The sequence below is a fragment of the Eleutherodactylus coqui genome, chromosome 7 (assembly GCF_035609145.1).
Source record: "Eleutherodactylus coqui strain aEleCoq1 chromosome 7, aEleCoq1.hap1, whole genome shotgun sequence".
Lineage (NCBI taxonomy): Eukaryota > Metazoa > Chordata > Amphibia > Anura > Eleutherodactylidae > Eleutherodactylus > Eleutherodactylus coqui.
The window spans coordinates 155,980,447-156,003,334 of NC_089843.1; the positions used below are offsets into that span (position 1 = coordinate 155,980,447).

Consider the following 22,888-nt stretch of genomic DNA (forward strand, 5'->3'; position numbering starts at 1 on the left):
TCAACCTCAGATGAACACCAAAACATGACAAATTATACTGTATCTTTACTCAACAAAAACTAGGTCAAAATACTTCCATAGGAATTTAAAAGGCAAGTATCTACCAGGTGATTAATTGATCATCAGTAAGTGTGACCACCTAAAAAAACCTAAAGTTTTGGCACTTTTCTGGTCTGGAACATTCAGGCAAGTGTTAACACAATGCCAAGGAGGAAAGACATCAGCAATGATCTTAGATAAGCAATTATTGTTGCTCTTCAATCTGGGAAGGATTATAGGGCCATTTCCAAAGAATTTAGAGTCCATTATTCTACAGTAAGCAAGATTTACAAGTGGGAAGCATTCAAGACAGTTGACAAGCTTCCCAGGAGTGGATGTGCCAGCAAATTCACCACAAGGTCGGATTGTGCCGTGCAAATGCAAAAGACCCAAGAGACACATTTCAGAATCTAAAGGCCTCAGCATGTACAGTCTTCAAATTCATGACCGTGCAATTACAAAAAGATTGAACATGTACGGCTTGCTTGAAAGGGTTGCAAGAGAAAGCCTCTTCTGTCTAAAAGAACATGGCAGTACAGCTGCAGTTTACAAAGTTGCATCTAAATAAACTGCAAGACTTCTGGAACAGACAAAACAAAACAAATGGAGATGTTTGGCCATTATTGCCGAAAACAAAAACATAGCATAACAGCACAAACACCTCATACCAACTGCCAAACATGGTGATGGAAGAGTGATGATATGAACTAGAGTCAAATGTAAGGTCATCTATTCAAAACCTAAAACTTTTCATGCAACAGCACAATGATCCCAAGAACACCAGACAATCCACATCAGAATGGTTGACAGGGCCATTGCAATATGTTGATGCTTTTCTTTTTCAAACTCTATACCTCAACCCAATTTAAATTTAAATGTTGTGGTAGGACTTTAAGAGAGTTGTGCATAAACAAATACCCACAAATGCCAATGGATAGAAGCAATGTTGTAAAGAACGGTGGGCCAAAATTCATTCAGAAGGCTATGAGAGACATACAGAAAACGATTACTTCAAGTTATTGCTGCTAAATGTGGTTTAACAAGCTACGGATTCATTTTTCACACACTGCTTCTGCATTTTGACCTAGTTTGTTAAATAAATAACACAGTGGACTTGCCATGTATTGTTCATCTGAGGTTGTATGAACAAACTTTCAAACCTTCTAAAGATCATATACATATATATTTTTTTATTATGTCCTGATATGTAAAACCATGTAATTCAAAGAGGGTTTGCCAAAGTTAAGACATCAAATAGAGACTGGATGGGAAAGATGTAGACCAACCGTGTACTTATCCTCTCCGAAAAGGTGGGGGTCATGGAAGGGGGGCCCCTACCTTGTTTCCTTAAAAATAAGACCTACCGTTATTTTCAGGAGGGGGGCCTTGAAATATAAGCCCTATCCCAAAAATAAGCCCTAGCTACATGACCTAAAAAAGCAATACTCACCTTAGAGGTGCTGACTGGGTCTCTCCTGCAGGCTTCCATGCAGTCCTAAATGCCGACTGAGCATCTCTTACTGGTAACGGGTCTTGAGTACCCCACCTCCAGCTAATGATTACTCTGATTGTCTGAGGTGGTGCTCCTGAACCAATCAGAGCTGGCGATCGATGAACCAATCACACCCATTCATTGAGTGACATCACTGAATGGCTGTGATTGGTTCATTGAGCGCCGCCTCAGCCAATCAGAGCAATCGTTTGCTGGAGGTGGCGTACTCAAGCCCTGTTACCAGGAAGAGATGCTTTGTCTGCATTGGGGACTACATGGAAACCTGCTGAAGAGAGCGCTGGGGACCAATGGGAGGGACCTGATTGGTGAGTGTAAGACACTCCCTGAAAATAAGACCCTGTGCCTCTTTTGGGGCAAAAAATAATATAAGACAGGGTCTTATTTTCCAGGAAACATGGTACTAAATTTACTTTGACTGGTCTCAATAAGGAGTAATTGCTAGATACAGTAATATGCATTTAGTTTAAGTAAATCTTTATGTATAATCTATCCAGTTGATCAGTTTTAAGCTCAAACAATATGGCTGTTTCTATAAGTCCCAAAAATCTGAATGGAACAGCTGTGTGAATGCTTGTTCACTGCTCCTCTTTACTGAGGCTGTGTGGTTGGGAGGGATGGAGAACCGGGGTTCCACCATATTCGTGATCTTTAGAGATTACAGTGGTTGGTCCTCCACAATAAAACATCATTTTGAGGCTAAAGGAAGCCCTTAAAATAGATTTCAACGTTCACTATAAGCAGTTGCAGGAATTCATAAATGCATTTTATAGATACAGAGAACACCTGAAATGTCTTTCAAGACATTACAGGGGACCAACTCTCCTGGTAAAACTAGATGTTTCCAATTGTAAAATAGCTGACACCCCCTTACCTTAAGAAGAGATCATTTCCAACTGTAATGTAACAATCTTTTTACAATATTTAGGAATAGAAAATATCCATCTAAACACCTCAAGGCGGCTTTCCATAGGGCCAGAATGGAATCAAGAGCAACCCGCAAAAAGGAATTTAGTGGTACTAAAATGATAGGGTGTGTGGGGACATATGACGGCTAAGTGGAGAAGGTTAAGAAAATGAGGAAATATTGGCCTATGTGCCATCCAGATCTGGAACAAATTTTACCATTATATCCAAACATTGCCTTCAGGAGGGGACCTAGCTTGAAAAATGTATTAGTACATAGTAGTTCTAATGAATGGCAGAACCCGGCTGGAAACTGGTTGCGTATGACAAATGTTGGTTGTTACCCATGTGGTAATTGTTCTTATTGCCGTGCAATAGTCAAATCAATAATCCTATGGACGGCAGAATTTAGGATATATAATTTCTGAACTGCAGGACAATGGGAATCATCTATGTGGCGCAGTGCACATGCCCCAAAATACTCTTAAGAATGTAGAAGCATTTGAAATATGTGAACTGTATACAAACTAAAGTGGATACTTCAGTATCACTCCATGGGACATTACAAGTTTAAGGTTTTGGGACAGTTAAGATTGGGGTCACTATGTGTATGTGAGTTATATAAACGCACATACAGTGGATATGTCCACAGCAAAGCATATGTATTTTGGCAACTATCTCCAACAGTAGCCTAGTACTAAGCAATGCATTCACACAGCCTGCTGTGATCCGGATGACCCATTTAAAACATTACATTCGTTGCCTTTTACCTAGTATCTTCTCATGTCAAACTATTACATTAAGAGAGCTCCAACAATTCGTCTGAAACAGTCAAAATATTTTCCAAAGTTACTTGTCAGATTTTTCAAAGGTGTATTGTTGACTAACTAACAGGCTCATTTAGACACAATGCTAATCGCTCAAAAGATGTCGCTCAAGCGACTTTTGAGTGATCATTGTTGTGTCATTTACAGCGCAAGATGATCGTTCAAGATGAGCAATCACCTTGCGCTGCCAGCAGAGGCTGAAGAAGACAAGCGGGGAGTCCCCGCTAGTCTTATGTATACAGTTGTTCCCCCCCCCCCCCGCTCCAGCGCCCGGATGTTATACACCCGAGCGCTGGGAGCGGAGGATGCAGAAGACAAACAGGGTGTCCCCGCTTGTCTTCTGCATATAGCTATTTCCCCTGCTCCAGCGCCTGGCTGTTATACAGCCGAGCGCTGGGAGCGGAGGATGCAGAAGACAAGTGGGGTTTCCCCGCTTGTCTTCTGCATCCAGATGTTTTATGCATGGAGAGCCCGGCTGTTATACAGCCAGGCGTTCCGTGCCAGGTATGGAGAACCAAGCTGCATCACTCTGTTCTTCATACCGAGCCTGTTATCAGGGACAGGATACAGCTAAAACAATAGTATCAGCTGTATCCCGCTGTAAATCCCTGATAAGACTCATCGTCGTCTTTCAGCACGTCGTCTTTTAGCATGCTGAAAGACAACAATGAGCAACGGCTTAACGAAAACTGCACGATGGGCAAACATTTACACATAACGATTACCGCTCAAAAGACAGCTTTTGAGCGAATTTTGAGCGATAATCGTTGTGTTTTAATGGGCCTTAAGGACAATAGTTGAATTGTCTTAGACCGAGACAAAAGGGCACATTTTCCGACAAGGAATAAACATTTTTGCAAGTCAGTCAGCGCACGTTGAGCTCTAATAAGTGCAGTAACAGGCAGTACTTTATGTGCCTAAACGGCAGCATCTACATGTCATGTTGCTATTAAGTATTTATTACAGCAGCCTGATCAATGAAGAATGAAAAATCATCACTTACAACTGAGCTTCTCTTTCACTGATGGAGGCCAATTATTAGTATAACCCCACAGAAGCTAATTAACCGTGACAGTAACATACAAAGAATTTTGGATCCATTAAAAAATAGGCCATAAGTTATTATAGCTCCTGTAGAAAACTAAGCAAAGCTGGGCTCAGTGTGAAGAGTCCAGCATTTAGGCAAAGTAAAGATTCCCATTAGGGTGCCTTTACACTGGCGATAAAATCGTGCGATTTTTGCACAATGCGAGAGTAAAACGCAGGATTATGAAACCAATGATTTTCAATGGTTTCCTTCACATTTGCAACACGTTTCCTCATGTAATGTTGGGTGAAACAAATTGTGGCATGTCCTATCTTTGTGTTTTTCTTTTTTTTTTTTTTTATCTCCTAGGTTTCCCTACGGAGCCTCCCTTTTATCACATCGCAAAGCACAAACCTGATGCAATGCTTTTAAAATTAGGAAGTGCTATTGACTTTTGCGCCAGAAAATCGCAGCAGCGGTGATTTTGCGATAAAAAGCAATGCTCAAAAATCGCAGAAAAAAAGACGCAATTTTGCCACGATTTTCTCGCAGCAAAATCACCATCGCCAGTGTGAAGGAGCCCTTACTAAAAAAAAGTTGATTGATTAAACCTTTCTTTGCCAAGCTCAATGTTAAATAGTCACTTATCAGCTTGTTGTACAGCTGAGAAATGCTACCTGCAATGGAGATAGCAATATGCTGATCATGGACTGCCCTCTGAAAGAAGAACAGCAAAGGATTATGCAGGTTACATTATGTTGAATCACAGATGAAACAAGAATATGTCATCAACACATAAATATCTGTGTGTTTGGTTGCGCCCACCATTTGTGCTACAAATATGACAGAACCTTAATTTGAAACATTATAAGAGCTTCCATCCATAAAGCACTTTTCTCCCTTATGACATGATGGCATACTGCTAAAATATGCCATACCTTTATGACTGGTAGGGATCCAACCTCACGGACCCCACTGATCCTTAAGATGAGGGAGACACTCAACTGGGTTAGTGCTGTGCTTCTTCATGGCTTGTCTACTGCACTAAAGGACCTGGGCCACAGGGAACTGCAGTACTACCACCTATCACCTTCTAGAAAATAGGGGCATGCTGAAGCTCCTGGCTCAGCCAGGCTGGTCAGAGTTCTACTGTTCAGGGAAAACCTAGAAGGAAATGCAGTACTAAACAGCACTGCATCTCCTTCATTTTCAGAATCAATGGTCCCACAGTGAACATAAAGTAATAGAATATCCTAGCAGTTATTGTACATGGGATTCCTTCACTTAGTGCGTCTTCAAACACAGCATTTTTTGGAAAATGCACTTGCCGTTTTCAGTGCCAGAACTGGATCCAATAGTAAGGAGAAGTATAATGTATTCCTTTAGGGTATGTTCACACATAGTACTGTGGATTTTCCACAGCAGAAAAATCTGCAGCAAAGTCAACAGCATTTCTGCATCAAAAATGGAGTCAAAATTTGCACCATCGACTGGACTTTGACTGGGTTTCAGCTGCAGATCCACAGCCAATTTCAGCCTGCATCGCTGCTGCTCTCACAGTACTGAGTCTCACAGCAGCATAAATCCCTCAGCCAGTAACTACTACTGAGCCCCCCACAGCCGTCGGTCAAGTGATGTGCCCAAATCCGCATCACCTGACCATTGGCGGCACTCCGTAGCAGTTGCCAGGTGAGGGATGTGCGCTATAGTAAAGAAATAGGACTGAGTGTTTCATGTAATAAGTCCATCACCAAATAACATATCCATTATGCAATGGCCAACTGTATCTTTGTATACAATCAAATGTTTCTCACAACACACCTCTGCCCCATGTTACAGCTGGGGGGAAATACAAAACTGAACTTATCAAAGAATAAGTAGAAGAGAGGAATAGAAGTTTATTTTGGAGAATTTTTCATCCAAGTTGGGAGAAGATTAGCATTGTAAATGGTACTGTCCCTCTTGGTTTTTGATATTTTGTCAATATTAGGACATCATATAGATTATATATTGCCTATCATTACAACATTGCACTTCATTTGCTGATTAAGAATGTATAATTAAAAAAAATGAGACATGTATGCATTAAACACTCCAATACCCTTATAAACAAATCCTTAAATGGAAATATATATATATATCTTGCATCCGCTATACTTTGAACTTCTTACTGTTCATCATACCTACCTGCTCCAGTCAGCAGACTCCCACCAGAATTGTACATTTTTTAAGGTTTCAGTGATCTCCTTAACCCAATTCCTTCCTTTCTGTATGTCCCTTTCCCATTCTACCCACTTGTTCTATAAAAATAAAAAAATTAAAAGAAAACTGTTTTTGCTTTCTGTTCTGATTGCTTGAAGGTAGTTCAATAGCTCCTTTACCCACTTAAAAGTGTAAAAAAAACAAAACACAAGTTATGACTGCTTTAAATAAAAAGAGGGTCTGTCAACGAGATATTGACTTAATAATAATCCCCTCAATAGTCAGGTGGTCCAATTATGCTGTGCATATGGGTCCCTATCTTTGGAGGTATGAAAAAAGTTAAAGGGAATCTGTCACCTACTTTTAGACCTACTAGCTAAGCTTATGAGCTGAAAGTAGGTGACCTACTGAGTCCGGGAATGTAAGTGTTAAACTTACCTCTCCCACAGTTCTCCTGGTGTGAGCACCATGCCAGACCTGCTGAGTAGCTAAAGAGACTGTGACTTGATGCCACAAGGGCTAAGGAGCCAACATAAGGTTGCAAAGTTTTAGAAGTCAGCATTACCAAGTGCTGAAACCATTTTCCTATATTCTGAAACTGTGTACCTAGTTAAAGAGACTGTACCACTAATTCAGCTGCCAAGTAAAGACCGTTATCATTTATCGCAACATGTGCTCTCTTAAACCATCTATTATAAAGGATAATGTAAGAAGTCCCCCAGATGTCTGTGATCTACAGGTCCATACTTTTAAAGGACTACTAAATTCTTCAAGCTATTTGTCATTCTAAGAAGCTCCAAGAAAGCCATGTTCAGCTAGCCGTTTTACTCAGCAATCACTATGTAGCATTGCCCATAGGCGATACTTGCACAGACATCTGTCAAAAGCAGAGCTTCACTGTAATTCCCCTTTGTGTCAACTAACATAATATGACACATACCGTATTAAAGGCATAGATGTTCTTTACTAACAGGAATTATACTCCTAGTTGATAAAAAAAAGCATAAAAACATTCTTTTATGATTGGAACTCTCAGTTTTCAATAGTAGACATGCTTAAGACCAGGCTGGGAGTTGGTACATGGACATATGCTGTATATCTTCCAAATAAAACCTAAAACATGGGACCAATGAATGCTAATATGAAACAAGCAACATTTTATCATCAGAACCCAAAGAGGACCCTTATAAATTAAGATGCCAGGTTACCTGAACTGGTGTGGATCATACGAGGATTGCTAAAAGGAAATCCTGTAAATATTAAGAGCAGGGTTTTCATTTGCATACCTTACCTTGACTCCATCAGGTTTCTTCAATAAACTTCTCGCTGCTGCAAATGGATAATAATTTTATATTAAGATGAATTCTTATATTGTATCAATTTTTGCACTGTAACTAATGTGTATATATGTATACCCAAACCAGCCTGATCTGTTACTACACAATGCAAAACAGGGTTATAGGACAAAATACCATTAACTTATAATAGGCTGGCTGGATAAACATTTGTTACTCAGAGGATTAGATGAGCCAAAGTCCAAACTTCCATTTAATAAGACAGACCTGCACATTTCATGATGTTACAGATTTTAGAACTTCAGGTGAAGACATTAGCCTTCACGTACATTTCATTGGCAGGTTCATGGAAAAAATGTGTATGGTCTACCTTGTCCAGAGTTCACAATACGTTTTATTTTTCATTCTATGTAGGTGTATACTACCTTATGTTTGGGGGCAATTTCATTTTCTAAATGGCATTCTGATATACATACATCTTTGGATATTTTTTTTTTTATTACGTGGGAACGCTCAAAAACCATTTGCTAAAAAACATGAAAATGTTTTATATGTACTATTCAGGATGTTACAGCTACTTATTTTTAGGATTATGTGCAGTATATTGAATACATTTTCTTTTTGGCTAGTGTTATGGCACCAAACATTAGGTTATCAGGCAGTTTTGGACCACAAGCTTCCCGATTATGGAAGGAACCACCAGTGATCATGCCACCAGGTTTTCCTTTCAGACATTCAATGGAAGATCCCCTTCTTTACTTAGTCTGTGATCAGAAGTGTTTGCCTTCAACTTCATCTATTTTATTAGTTTAGGGAGCAAACTGAAGCGCCATGGGATAGGAGGAATTACTCATTTCTAGCACGTATGGCAGCAAAGTTATTCATGTCCTATACTATGACATTTGACCAGTTTTTGCAATTTGTAAAAACGGTAAATAATAGGAACACAGAGACTGGCGCTAGCTCTCTGCTAGGTGTAGCATATGGTAAATGTGCTCCATTTTTTCTTAGTAAAAACTGATAAACATACTACCCCTGTTTTCCTGAATAATTTTTGCTCCAAAAGATTAGACTTTTTCCATGTGTAGCTGCCTGTACATTATTTAAATTGCCCTTTTTTACTAGGTGTAACTAAGGCTTATTTTTAGAGTAGGGCTTATATTTCAAGTATCCTCAAAAATCCTGAAAAATCATGCTGCATCCTCAGATATCCTGAAAAACCATGCTAGGTCTTATTTTTCGGGATATGTCTTACTTTCAGGGAAACAGGGTATATATCTTCATATAACAAGCCACACTACTTTAGGGAGACAAAAATCAAAGTGTTTAGGATATCTCAAAGACGTAATCTGGGTACTTTTCAACTGATGACCTAACTTCTGGATAGGCCATCAGTAGTGTATCGACAGAAGTCTGTCGCTCGGGACCCCACTGTCCATTAGCTGATCGTCCGGCCCCGCTGTCATTATTAAAAGCAATGGGAGCACAGTTCTGCTATTCCACTTCCTGCTCCTGTTACTGACATCCTGTTCTGGGCAAGACGTGGAATAGTACTGTGGTGCTCCAAACATTTTCAATGGGAGTGAAGCTAGTGCTCCCACTTCCTCCCCATGTCCACTTATGGTTGGATTATCAGCTGATGGACGGGAGTCCCGAGCAACAGACTGCCATCCATCAACTACTGATGGCCTATTCAGAGGATAGGTTATCAGTTGCGAGGAGCCCAGACTACCCTTTTACAGTGGCTTAGAAAAGTTTTTAAGACCATTGATAAATATGGCAGACACAACCGAGAGCTTGTTCACACTTGTGTATTTAGATTCTGTTGTTCGGCTCTGTCCTAGGAAACAAAATCGAAAGTGCAGGATCCAGAACAAGCTGGACGGAACTCATTGGCTGTAATGTATTCTGTCCAGTTGTCCTTATGCACTCCAGACAAAGCAGAGCCACATCCAGTGCCATTTTATCTTGGAGTTTAGTGTAAGTCAGCAATTGGGGGCTCCAAACTGAGATGTAACAAAAGAAGATTTGCAGGACTCTCCGACATCAGCTTTAAAGCGGTGCCACACAGATAAATCCACCCCAATGTGTAATGCTCCCAGTGTATATGTCTATTCATTTTTTAGGCTAGACTGTGTTCTCCTTTACTTCATTTGAGCCTTTATAAATTTGCGACAATACTATTGTGTGCTAAATGTCACCGTAAAGTCACATGAAGGCATGGCATTTGATAAATATGGCCATTTATGCAATATGTTATTTGACTTAGCAGAGAAGTGATGAATAATTCAGCAAAGCTTCTCAACAGTATATAAACAATTCTCTCATAAAAAGGTATTCAATCTTAATAAAACTCCAGAGAGAATAAAAGTGGATTAATTTAGCACAGCATCAGAAAGCTAGCAGGTGTAGCAGTCATAGAATATGGAGAACCCCAGTTTAAGAGATGAATCAAGCTGTCAAGGATAAATCTGCGCTCTGTTAATGATTTATTAGGTCTCGGAAGATGAGAAGTGGCCTAAAAAGCATTAACACCATCCAGTTTCACCAGAGTAATATGGATGTACTGCCTTGGCAGCTGCTTTAAGAAAAGCATTGTCTTGTGTTGGCGGGGATGGCCTGGAATTCCTGGATTTCAATCCTGCGGTTTGCGAGACAGTTCCTCAATATAGCGCTGGTGTAAAATTGAGCACTTTTACTACAGACATTACTCAGCCGCCTCCATTGCACCTGTGCTAGTTTCCTGTGCCCAGTGTGTAGCTATGGAGGAGGCTGAGTGACATTACTTGTCACATGCTCCTCCACAAGTAGTCATTTTATGAACTGGAAGGACAAGTAGGGCTGTGGAAGAATGGGGCCTAAGTCGTAATAGCAGTATATTACTAAGTGGCACACATTTCTGCTAAAAAGCTTTGGACTGATATCACCCTAAAGCAGTCAATCGCTTTAAAATGTACTGTGCACCAGGATTTTGGCTTGCAATGCTACAAAAAAAAAATGATGCAAACTCCAGACTGGGTTACTCTCCTCTTTTACAGATTACTGTAAAAGAGAGTCAGACTGTAGACTAATGCAAAAGATGACCAACGCCAGAGAAAACACTAAATACTAGATTTTAGAATTGCTGTTCCTTCTATCGTGAAACCCTCTCCAAAACAGAGGCCTTGGTAGACTCAAGCAAATTTGCTGCAATATCACGGTTTCCCAGACAAGCTTTCTTTTCCCTTTCCATAACATTATAAATCAGGTTGCAGAAGCCGAATAGACCAGTTGACAGGAGTTCAGAACATTAATTAAAGACATAGTAAAAAATAGATATTAGTATTACACAGAAGAGAACAGCTAAGCAGTTATTAAGGACAGATTTGTAGAATCATTTTTGTGAGCAAGCCCAGATTAAAATGGAGAGAGGTGACAGGAACTTTCATTTTCTTTGAATCTTACCTCACATGAAACATAATCCACATAAAAGGAATATTAGAAAAAAGGAAAATTAAAGAAAAAAAAAACAGAAAACAAAAAAACACAATTATAACCACCAGTTGTATGAGCAGCTAATGTAAATGTCATGCATTGCAAACATATGAATCGTATTTAATAAAGAATCAGATCTCACTATAAATCAAAGCCTTATTGTCCAAAATGATCAAGAAACAGTAATATTAATATAAAATATAATATGCACTCTAGATCTGAGCTTAATGGAGCACGCTTCAGAGAAAGTGGTCTGTGCTTAACTCTATATAGAAAGATACCCTTGTGGATATCTGCTCCTCTCAACTATTTAAAGGGCCACTTGGGTTCTATAAATTATTTTTAGAATTCAACATAAAGGGAAACTTTTAATTACTTCTATTAAGTACATTGAATAGGAGAGGCACCCATATAACATCAAGCCAAATCTCATTAAATGTTGCTTGCTTTACCATCCTCTGTGATGTTCAAATAAGAAACTTTACATTTGTGAGACTCTGAAATTCTCTATTGAATATTTCCAATTAAACACATGCTATAACTAAAAATGCATCATGTGTGTAAATAGACACACAGACTGCTAGAATGAAATGTGGCTATACACTCTACGATATTAGAAAAAAGCTGTAACAGTTGCATGGAATCAGGTGAAACTTAGAGGTGGATTTTCTAAAGGGTGAACAATTTATTTGCAATATTGATCTCACACAGAAGTTTTTTGCACATTTAGAAAATGTAGTATTTAAAAAAAATTTTTTTTTTAAATTAAGTGTGGCTCTACACAGTTAGTAAGGTATTCAGCTCCAGTAGTGAAAACGGAATGTTACTTCCTAAACATATCTTCACTAATGTGGTAAGGATATTAAAAAATTCTTCACTAGGAATATCAGAGACTTTAAGTTATCTGCGCCTAACCTACTACGCGTTAGCAGGCTATAGACTGTGACTTCCATCATCCTAATCTGTAATGGTTTGTGCACATGGAATGTATTTTCCCACAGCAGAAAAGATGCAACATCCGCATTTGTTACATGTGGATTTCACCCGGCTGCCACATGTTAAATATTTTTTTTCCCCAACTGTTTAGAAGGGAGCAGTGCTCTGAGCTCCCGCCCCTTCTCTGCCTCCTCTCCACCCCTCTGCACTATTTCCAATGAGAGGTGGTGAAACGGGGGCAGGGCTAAGTTCTGGGAATTAGCTCCGCCCCCATCCCGCCTCTCCTCATTAAAAATAGTGTGGAGGGGTGGAGAGGAGGCAGAGAGGGGGCGGGAGCTCAGAGCACTGCTCCCGGCTCTTCCAGCCTCCTCCCCCTGCAGAGAGAGACGCCGTATATCGGCTGGGCGTGAAAACCCAGCCGATATACTGTCGTGTGAATGCACCCTAATGTTGTAATTCTTCATTGATATATTTTGGATCATCATAAAACCAATAAATATTTTGTTAAACAAAAGTTACATTCAGGTTATTTGGTAGCTACAATTGTCAAAGTTTGCTAATTGTGCTTTAGCATTCTTTAATTCAATCTCCCTAGTGACCATTTACTAAAAAACATAATTAAAAAGTGACAACCAATATACTTGCAGCTGCTATTGACAGTTTTGCAATAGCCACTGCTAGATTAGTAGAAAAATACAAATCACTCTAAACAAACACTATTAACAAACTTTCGCTAGACAGGGCCAATTTTGTGTTTTGGGAGAAATGCTTTGTATGTTTGGCTGTATTTTGAGTCAGCAAGTACACAAAAGTACTAAGTTTTAATGGAGTTTATTCAAGGAAATCTGTTCACCCATTAGTAAATCCAGTCTCAACACATACTGATGAGAATACAGGTACATCGTTCTGCATGGAGTTCTGAGTAATAAGCATTGTCACATCCTAGAGAAATAAAATATGGTTTGCTCTAATGTTTAGTTAGTTAAGGCAGCATAACTGTCCTCGTTGTCAAGCATTTATAGAATACACAGGCATTTTTTAGGTTACCTGTTGAGTCTGTTCCATTCGTGTACATTTAATCTATTCATTAAGGCCATGCATTTGACAAGTTTGGAGAAACATATAAAATAGCCTTTGGATAACAAGAGGCACTAAGTTGCAACATATATATAGAGCTGTGAATGTAGTAACACAACAGAGCAAATACTAACTGGACATTTTCTCAAACAAGTTTTTCCATGTACAAAATGACTGAATTGAATGACCCATTATGACGGATTTCCTTTAGGCCGGCTGCACACGGCCGTGACGGGCTCCGCCGCGAAATTCCGCGGCGGAGCCCGTCATGGCGCCCCCCAGGAGACCCCATACTTACCTGCGGATCCGGCGTCCTCGCTCCTGCATAACGCTTACCCGCCCACCTCCGCCGCATCATGTGACACGCCCACCGCGTCACATGACGCGGCGGCGGGCAAGCGTTTTCACGCTATCTTCCGCTGTGCTACAGCAGAAGATAGCGTGAGCGGACGGCTTCCATTGACTGCAAAGGAAGCCGTCCACGCGCACACCCGCAGCAAATAGAGCATGCCGCGGGTGAGGACAGGTGAATTCACGGTGCGGAATTCGTGGTGGAATTACGCACCGTGAGCACTGAGCTATTAGGTTCAATAGAACCTAATAGCTGCGGGCAACGCAGCGGATTTCCGCCGCGTAATTCACGGAAGATAGCGTGAAGCGGAATAGCACAGCGGAAGATAGCGTGAAAACGCTTCCCCGCCCACCGCCGCATCATGTGACGAGGTGGGCGTGTCACATGACGCGGCGGAGGTGGGCGGGGAAGCGTCATGCGGGAGCGAGGACGCCGGATCCGCAGGTAAGTATGGGGTCTCCTGGGGGGCGCCGTGACGGGCTCCGCCGCGGAAATTCGCGGTGGAGCCCGTCACGGCCGTGTGCAGCCGGCCTTAGAGTAATAACCCATGAAGGGTATAAAAAGTGTAAATAACGCTGGATAGCTTTAAATTGTTATAGAATAGTAGCGATTGGAGCGGTTAATAAAGGAAACAAAAATAAATGTGATGAATGATCGTCACCATCATTTTTTCAAAGAGGTTTTGCGACTGCCTAAACAGTGACAGCATTGAATAACTCCAATTTACGTACTAACTTAAATCCATTTTGACTTCCTGGACCTCAAAGATGAAAATAACAAAGATGGCGTGGTCATCTTGGTGGACATATTTTTCACCATCCTTTGAGATAGGATATCATTAACCCTTTCACACAAAACGGCATACATGCATGACCTCCGATGACCTGGGAGCCGAGCCTGCTCTATACAAAGCAGGTTACAACTGTCTTTAACAGAGGACACCCAGCTGCTGCAGCCGTGATTGCAGAGAATGCGAATTGCGTCTGTTAACCATTTAAATGCTGTCAATTTTGATAGAGTTTAAACGGCCCAACAGAGGATGGGCGCTACTTCTTTCTCCCGAACTGCTCCCCAGCAGTGAGATGGGCGTGCCATTTGGGTGTCATGGCAACCTGGGGCTATATGAGGGCTCCCAGGACTGCCAAGTATTTTGTATATTAAGAAGTGTTACTTCATACCAGAATAGCTGCATAAATATGATACACTGCAATACTGAAGTATTCCAGTCTATTGTATAAGTGATGCCATGACAGCTAGTTCAGGAACCCCATGAGCATTAAGTTTTTCATATATTTTATAGGAAATTAAGTTGTACCACTGAAAAATACAGTTTATCCTGCATAGAACATTCCTTCATATGGCTATATCGATGGAAAAATAAAGGAGTTATGATTTTTTGAAGGTGGGGAAGAACAAACAAAAATGGTGTGGAATAGAAGGGGTTAAAGTGTCCAAGTAATTTACTAATCCCAAGTGGAAGAATATTAGCATTAAAAGAAATGGGTAAATATCTTACTGATGGATCAGTAAGATATTTGCATCCGGAAACCTCAGAATGTTGCCAGATCTGAAATCTTTCTTGGTTTTTGGGCAACCATAGAAAAAAAATTACAAAACCAGTTTTATACAGCAAGACGACACAAACCTATACTTATGTAATCCGAGGCATGTTTTTCCTTTGGAAAATGAAAATGCTAATAAAAATCTTATAAGGAGGTAGCAAATTAACCCCTTAAGGACCAAGCGCTGTAAATTTACAGGGCTTGGTCCTGGGCTTCAATCCCACCCAATAACAGATGTACAGCGTGGGATTAAGCAATCAAGCAGGAACAGGTCAGGTTTTCAGCTGTTATTCACAGCTTAGAACCCAGAGGAGAAGGGAGAAGCGGTAATTTAAAAAAAATGCAACTATAAATGGTAAAAAAAAAAAAATCAATAAAACAAAACAAAACAAAAAAAAAACAGGTAAATGGGTTAATGAAAAAGATATTAAAGAAAATAGTCCTATTTGTCAGAGGAAAAAAAACGCGGCAAAACTAATTTTGGTGGCTAAGGGAAAAAAAAAAAATAGGGCAGCAAAACCACCACACGGATAAAATCCCTAAAAAGTGTCTGGTCCTTAAGGTACAAAACAGCCAAACAGCCTGGTCCTTAAGGGGTTAAGGTTAAAAAAAAAACAACAGTCAGGATGGGCTTGAAGTGTACATCATGTCCAGTTGAGATGCTACAGAACTGAATGCTCTGTAATTTCCTAACACACTTTCACTAGTCGAATGACTCATGCTTCATGAGGCTTCATGCAGGGGCAAGCAAAACAGATAGGGTGCAGCAGGAGGAAAAACAAAAAAGAAAATAAAAAACAACAATCAAATTTCTTACTTGGTGCAGTGGCCACTCAGCTAGTGAGAACATATTAGGGAATTGCAGTAAATGCTATTCCCTTAGTTTATTAGGCTGGATAATTCTGAAACCAGAACTATATGTGTATAAAATGTACTCACAAACCAGTAGAGAAACAACAAGATATACAACCTGTATGCAGTCATCGGGATACACTACCAGCTAATCACAGCGTGGATCAAACAGTATGTCTTTAAAAAGCAAATCCCAAATGGACAACTCACTACTGAAGAGAAACCTACCCGAGCGATGAGCTTATGTGTCTCTGCCCTGCCGCTTAAACCAGGGGTTTTCAAAGACTCAAAAAGAGTTGGCTGTGATAAAACAACAAAGTAACCATATCTCACCTCGTATATCTTCTGCCACTCTGTGGTCCCGCTGGTCTTAGGCCTCAGGTCCATAGGCGGATCGGATTCCGTACAAGGAATCCCGCATAGAATCCAGCCCTGCAGGCGGCCAATGAGCCCTAGTTACCTGTATTTTCCTGGCCGCGGGATCTCCAGCATCCGCGCGGATCCCTCCACTTCTGGGTTTGCTGTACTTTGCATGGTCCTTACGGTGCGCCATCGGACATGCGCAGTACAGTGGGTTTTTTTTTTCAAAATCTCCTGCTTTCCAGCGGGATTCGCAGCACTTCTGCAGTGTAAGCTGCAGTTGTGCCGCGGATCGGAAGGGATCCACAGAAAAATGGAGCATGCTACGATTTGTTTTCTGGACCAAAAGGTCCGCAAAACAAATCCACATGCTTAAATTGATTGGTGGACACCCATGCATCCCTATAGATCTTCCGCGCGGGTGTCCCATCCGGTTTCCAAAAATCAAACCCACCCGTGGACATGAGGCCTTAGTCAGCAATCCTGCAGCGATGACATTCCAACTACCTGCACGTGACTGCTGCATCATCACCTAGGCCAACATTTGGCTGCAGTGGACACATGTATGTAAGCAAATAGGATGGCGGCATTGGAAAGGTGAGATATGTTTCTCTGTTATTTTAGCAAACTTTTGGGGGTCTTGTAAACACTTTTAACACACTAGGGCATTAACTGATATTACATAGCTTGGCCACATACACATTTTGCCTGAAGCAGCCATTGCTAGGCAAATATGGCAAAAGATTTCATTTATTGAAATAAATGGGTAAACAAATAACATTATAGAGTCCACCAGAGCAGACGCTGCTCTAGCTAGGAGCTCTCTATGCTGGCTAATATAGGGGGACCATTAAGGAGGACCTCATCTATGACATCTAGACGCCTTAGTATATCATATACAAAAAGGGTATCCTGTAGGGACACATCCTTTAACAAAAACAAAATTGGATAAAATTCAAGAAGTTTCCCATTACTTGTTGAATGTTTTATTAAACTTCTACTAAAACAAATTATTACATACACAGTAAAAATAACTATCTGTTTAGCTTTTCACGTACGGATAAAGATTCTGGTTATAATCCTGTTATTTTTCATTTCTTTTACTAATATGAAACATAAATCTTTGGCTCTAACAAAAATGATATCTATTGATAATGTGAACCAACATACCTGAAAAGTTCCTAGTAGCGAGCATGGTGGTCAGTATGGCCCCCTTAAAAGAGAATTAAATAAACACAACCACAGTCTTAGACTCACAACATAGAAGGTTTTATAGAATTTTAGGTATATTAAACAAATTAGGCTCACAAAAGGTAAAAACGTTTAGAAATCAAGCTGTGAATCAGTGCTATACCATATTTATAAAAACGACCATAGATGTAACAACTATCAGACCACTTGCATTTCTCGCTTTTTAGATTAAGCTGCCATGTGTGTACATGAAGTATAACACTGTTTTTGACTATTATAGGACTTGAATCCTGCATTTTCCCCAAATGTAGATCTGATTTTCAGTTTTCTCTGAGCTGGTGGGAGGAGTCTAGCTCACATGTGGTGTTCAAGACACTATGCACAGAGAGATACAGAATGTACTCCCTGTTTCCAAGAAACACACAGAAATAGCATAATGAAAGGAAATTATACAGCAGTACTGAGCAGTGTAGATGTGATTTTAACAGGTGTAATTCCCTAACTAAAAACAGCAGTACATCTGTGTGACAGATGTACAACTCCACCCCCCCTCCATAGATTTCTATACGCAGCATGAGTTATCACTTTCCTTCATTTGCTGTTTTTAGTCTTGTTATCTCTGTTACTGGAGATGGGCTTCACATGACAACAGGCATTGGACAGCAAATTAGATGGAAAGGAGACCTTTATTGCCTGCACTTTATACTGACATAATTTTCGGTAAATGAAGGGATTTCCTTTTTTGTTAGTTATCACATAAGCACAAGTTGAAGAGTTAGTGACCATTTAGTGATTCATCGGCAAATGTTGGTTGATCTGTAAATACTGCTACTTAAAAGGCTACATAATTAAAGAAAACCAGAGTCATTTTTCGCTATAATATAATGAACCACTCTTCTCTTGCTCAGGTTGTAATGTAAAGTAAATAAGTTGGCTTATACAAATAAAGATTATTACTGTTGTCACTTTGCTTGAAGGAGCAGTATATCCTTGTGCTTGGCACTACCTCCCTAAATACCTCTGTGTAGTTAACGCTTTCTGCAAGATCATCACCACAACTTTAATCTACAAAATTCTAACTAATACTGCAAAGTGGTCACTTATGATCTATTCTATAATATTATATTACAACTGTTAGTTCATACTGTATGTTCCTACTTACTAATCCTGATAGTCACTTAGGCTTACCTTTAGCTTCCTCCTCGCATTAAACTTCTTCAAACAATCTACAGTTTCTTGTCTGTGCATCATGGAAGCAACGGTGGAGCGTTGCTGTAAAAGAAAAGCAAAGCAAAACAAAAAGTAAGTTCACATGTCTAGACTGTATGGAATCAGCCCTAAAAGTCATAGAACACTGTGTTCACATAAATACAATACAGCACTACTCTCTTCTGCATGAAGTGCCAAAAAGCAGAGCTTTGACACCCAAGTCCACACAATTTTCCAGTCCAACCAGACCACGTCAAGATTACCATACCATTTATTACCTAATGGCCCATTTACACATAACGATTATCGCTCAGCAGTAACATCAGCGCTCGTACAGTCTAACAGACTGTCATCCCGTGTAAAAGGGCCAGAAGTATGGTTGCTTTGACTGCTATTGGCAGGTTAGTATCTTTGGTGGACCTGTTTGTTTCTGCCCACGTTAGACTTACACAGATCCATGGATGTTTGAGTGCTTCAGATGCAGTGATTCGTTTGGCTGGATTGATTGTAAGCATTTTATTGATCAGATCTTTGGCTTCAGGAGTCACTGTATCCCACTCTGGTGATGGAAACTGAGATTCAAATAAACAAATGCCATAAGATAATTCTGTTAAGGCTGCGTTAATTAACGATCCTCTGCATTACAAATGCTTACGTCATAAGCACCAGCCTTTATCTGTTGATATAGCCTGTGTTGGTCCTCATCCCAGAATGGAGGATAACCCACCAGTAGGATGTATAGAATGACACCTAAGGGAAAGGAAAAGTACAATGGTTACCCCATAGAAATTAAAATTGGGTGTACAGCACAAGGCTCTGTTCACACCAGCGATTAAAGCCATTTCATCTGCGAAAATGACAGGCGGTATGACGACAGCCCCCCTTTACACCCAAGGGGGGTCACGGACTACCATTTTGGTTAGTGTAGTGCTGTTTGGAACTGTCATTTTTGTTCAGATAGCCAGCGCTGGATTGCTGACTTCTCGCTGTGTGCAAACGCTCCGCACTCAGCACTTAACATAGAGAAGCCAGTGCTGAACTGGCTGTCTAAACACTGTACAGAAGGGCTAACAACTTAGTGGTGAGGTCAACGCTTGTTCAGTTGTTTGGACAGGCAGATCGTCCCGTCTAAATGTACCATTTGAGGTTATTGCTTGTGAACAATTTTTTTGTCTTCGCTTCTGGTGAAGTTGCAATAAAAACACAACTATAATTCCTACTGCTAATCGCTATAGTTAAAATGCAGCGTAGACCAGCGATATGTACAGAAATCCCAGTCACTACATAATAAGATATATTTTTAGATATGCATTGACATATCCAATATTATCATGTAATATTGCATCGTATGTACTATGCCCGAAATCCTCTTTTTCAAAGCTTGTGAGGCAGTCAGTCTTGGGCAGCGAAAAGTTGTAGGGGGCTAACACTCTTGTGGGCCAAAGCTCAGCAGCCGCACCATATAGAGCACAGCACGCGCCATGTGGATGAATTAAGTGAAACTGGTATATTGCTATAAATATTATCCTTTGTGTTTCAATCCCGGTCATCTTCTGGACCTTTTCTTGCTATAAACTAGAAGCCCGTTTAAGGTTTAATCTAAAGCCTTATTATTAAAAATATCAATTTTGGATCCTCGTTAAATGGAAGTATTTTTGTTCCAACAACTTGACAGATTTTGCACTGATTTTCAATCATGGTTCTATGCAGAGCTGCTCCATTACACCTCCATTTTTGCTGGTCCTGAAATTTTGGAAGCAAGTTAAGGATGCTATGAATGGAGAAAAGTACATTCCTTTCCCCCATAAATTCACAACTCTACATTTTCGGCCCGCTTGTCAATCGGCGTGTTCTTATACAGACAAGCGCTGTCAACACTGATTGGGCATTGTCAAGTGTGTAGGGACATATCCCACTGTTAAGAAGGATGGCAGTGTCCAGTTATCAATTCACTCATTTCCAGGAGGAATAACAGAAAAACAACACGAAGTTGTAAGAAAACGTGCTCCAGAATAGTTATTTAATGGGGCATACAAGTTTATTAATAAAACATGTCAGGATTACCAACTCTACCTCTCAGGGCTACATTGTTAAAGCAAATAATAATATGATATAAAATTCTAAAGGTTCGATAACCTCCTGTGTGTATTTTATACAGTCCTTCATATAAGGGCTGCTGCACATGGGCAGATTTGATTTGCGGAATTCGGGGCTGGCGTCTGCTCCCGGATTCCGCAGCAAAAACCACCCATAGCCTTCTATGGAGACCCTCTGCTTCCTGCACACGAGTGTAAATTTCCGCTCATGGCAGAAATCGCAGCATGCTCCATTCTGTGCGGTTTTCCGCACCGACAACTTCCATTGCAGTCAATAGAAGCCGTCCGTCCTGCGGCTCTTTCGTAGTGAGCACTGTAGAAGTGTCGCGGGATCCGCGCCGTAGCCTAGCGACGACGCGGTTTTATCGGTACTGCACATACATGCCTGCTGCGGAATCCTGTGTGAGGGATCTGAGCCTGTCGTGTGCAGGAGGCCTAAAAGAAAAGTGTTGTATAGACAGTTTCCAGCTGCATACAGTATCTAACGAGACATACAGATACTTGTGGTACTGAATTTTCTGGCATGCTATGCAATATGCATAGCCCAACAATAATTACATATGTCAATGGCTATGCAAATTGATTAACGTGCTGCAATGTCGTTCAGTGCATTCAATAAACAGATGTAGCATGCCAAACATTAGTTTGGCGCATGCTACATGCCTACAGTAACTTACCGCATGCCCACATATCCACTGGTTTTCCATATGGATCCTTTCGTAAGACCTCTGGAGAGAGATACCCCGGTGTTCCTGCAAAACCTAGAAAGGGCATTTAAATATGAAAGAAAAATACTCTTTAAATATAAGAGGAGTCATGTGATCGGGTTTATATATCCATATACTGACATTTGGACACAACAGATTGGCTTGCAGTGTTTCTAAAAAGGGGAAGTGAACAGAAATAAACTAGTCACACTGACATCTCTAATATCCTGTTAGTCTAACAGCTAGCACCAGGCAAGGTATGGCCTGCTACAGATGAGACTAGAGGAGTCTGAAGCTATTAGAAGTGATAGCCCTAGGTTCATTCCACACACGTCCAGAGTGCGAAGGAAAAACCATCTCGCTCTCTGCTTGCCAAATGAGCCCGCTGGATGATAAATTTGCTCACAACATGACTCATATTCCAGGGACTATTACCAGTGTGCATAGAATAGAGAGTAGCGAGCCTGCAGGCACAGGCCTGTCAGTGTGAGGCCAGTGTTCACTACTGATAAGGGAATATGTAGACGTTACACTGAGCGTACTCTACTGTGGGTAAAGAGAAGAAACGTTTGGTTCCTGGAGGATCTTTCATGTGAGAAAAGACCTTGCTAAAACAAACACTCTCCAATGACAAAGGTATACTCAATAGAGATGAAATCAATGAGCCAAGTGCTACTCTGCTACAACACTGATACATGCTGGGAAAAAAAAGAAAGCGTTATGAAGCGATGTTATACCACACAAGGTTTTACCAAGACTAAAAGATGACTTCCTGCCAATCAAAAGGTAAAGAACGGATGGCAGACATATTTAAAGGAGTTGTCTCGCGAAAGCAAGTGGGGTTAAGTACTTCTGTATGGCCATATTAATGCACTTTGTAATATACATCGTGCATTAAATATGAGCCATACAGAAGTTATTCACTTACCTGCTCCGTTGCTGGCGTCCCCGTCTCCATGGCTCCGTCTAATTTCGGTGTCTTCTTGCTTTTTTAGACGCGCTTGCGCAGATGGGTCTTCTCCCTTCGGCTCCGTTTGGCAGCAGCGGCATTTTGGCTCCGCCCCCTTGTACGCGTCATCGCGTAGCTCCGCCCCCGTCACGAGTGCCGATTCCAGCCAATCAGGAGGCTGGAATCGGCACATGTGACGGGGCGGAGCTACGCGATGACGCGTACAAGGGGGCGGAGCCAAAACGCCGCTGCTGCCGAAGGGAGAAGACCCATCTGCGCAAGCGCGTCTAAAAAAGCAAGACGACACCGAAATTAGA

General features: G+C 40.8%; 1 protein-coding gene across 5 annotated transcripts in view; it reads right to left on the reverse strand.

Annotated features, from left to right (window-relative positions):
- Positions 1–22,888, reverse strand: part of CAMK2D (calcium/calmodulin dependent protein kinase II delta) — a 223,468-nt gene that overhangs the window by 34,268 nt on the left and 166,312 nt on the right. For 3 of the 5 annotated variants that reach the window (XM_066573877.1, XM_066573872.1, XM_066573875.1), the window contains exons 8-13: positions 21,593–21,676; positions 19,475–19,569; positions 19,269–19,391; positions 18,799–18,882; positions 17,590–17,632; positions 7,803–7,840 (exon numbers count right to left, since the gene is read on the reverse strand). In XM_066573877.1, coding sequence (XP_066429974.1) covers positions 7,803–7,840; positions 17,590–17,632; positions 18,799–18,882; positions 19,269–19,391; positions 19,475–19,569; positions 21,593–21,676 — 467 coding nt within the window. The remainder of the gene's footprint in view (positions 1–7,802; positions 7,841–17,589; positions 17,633–18,798; positions 18,883–19,268; positions 19,392–19,474; positions 19,570–21,592; positions 21,677–22,888) is intronic. The other 2 variants (XM_066573874.1, XM_066573876.1) reach the window with 1 other exon arrangement.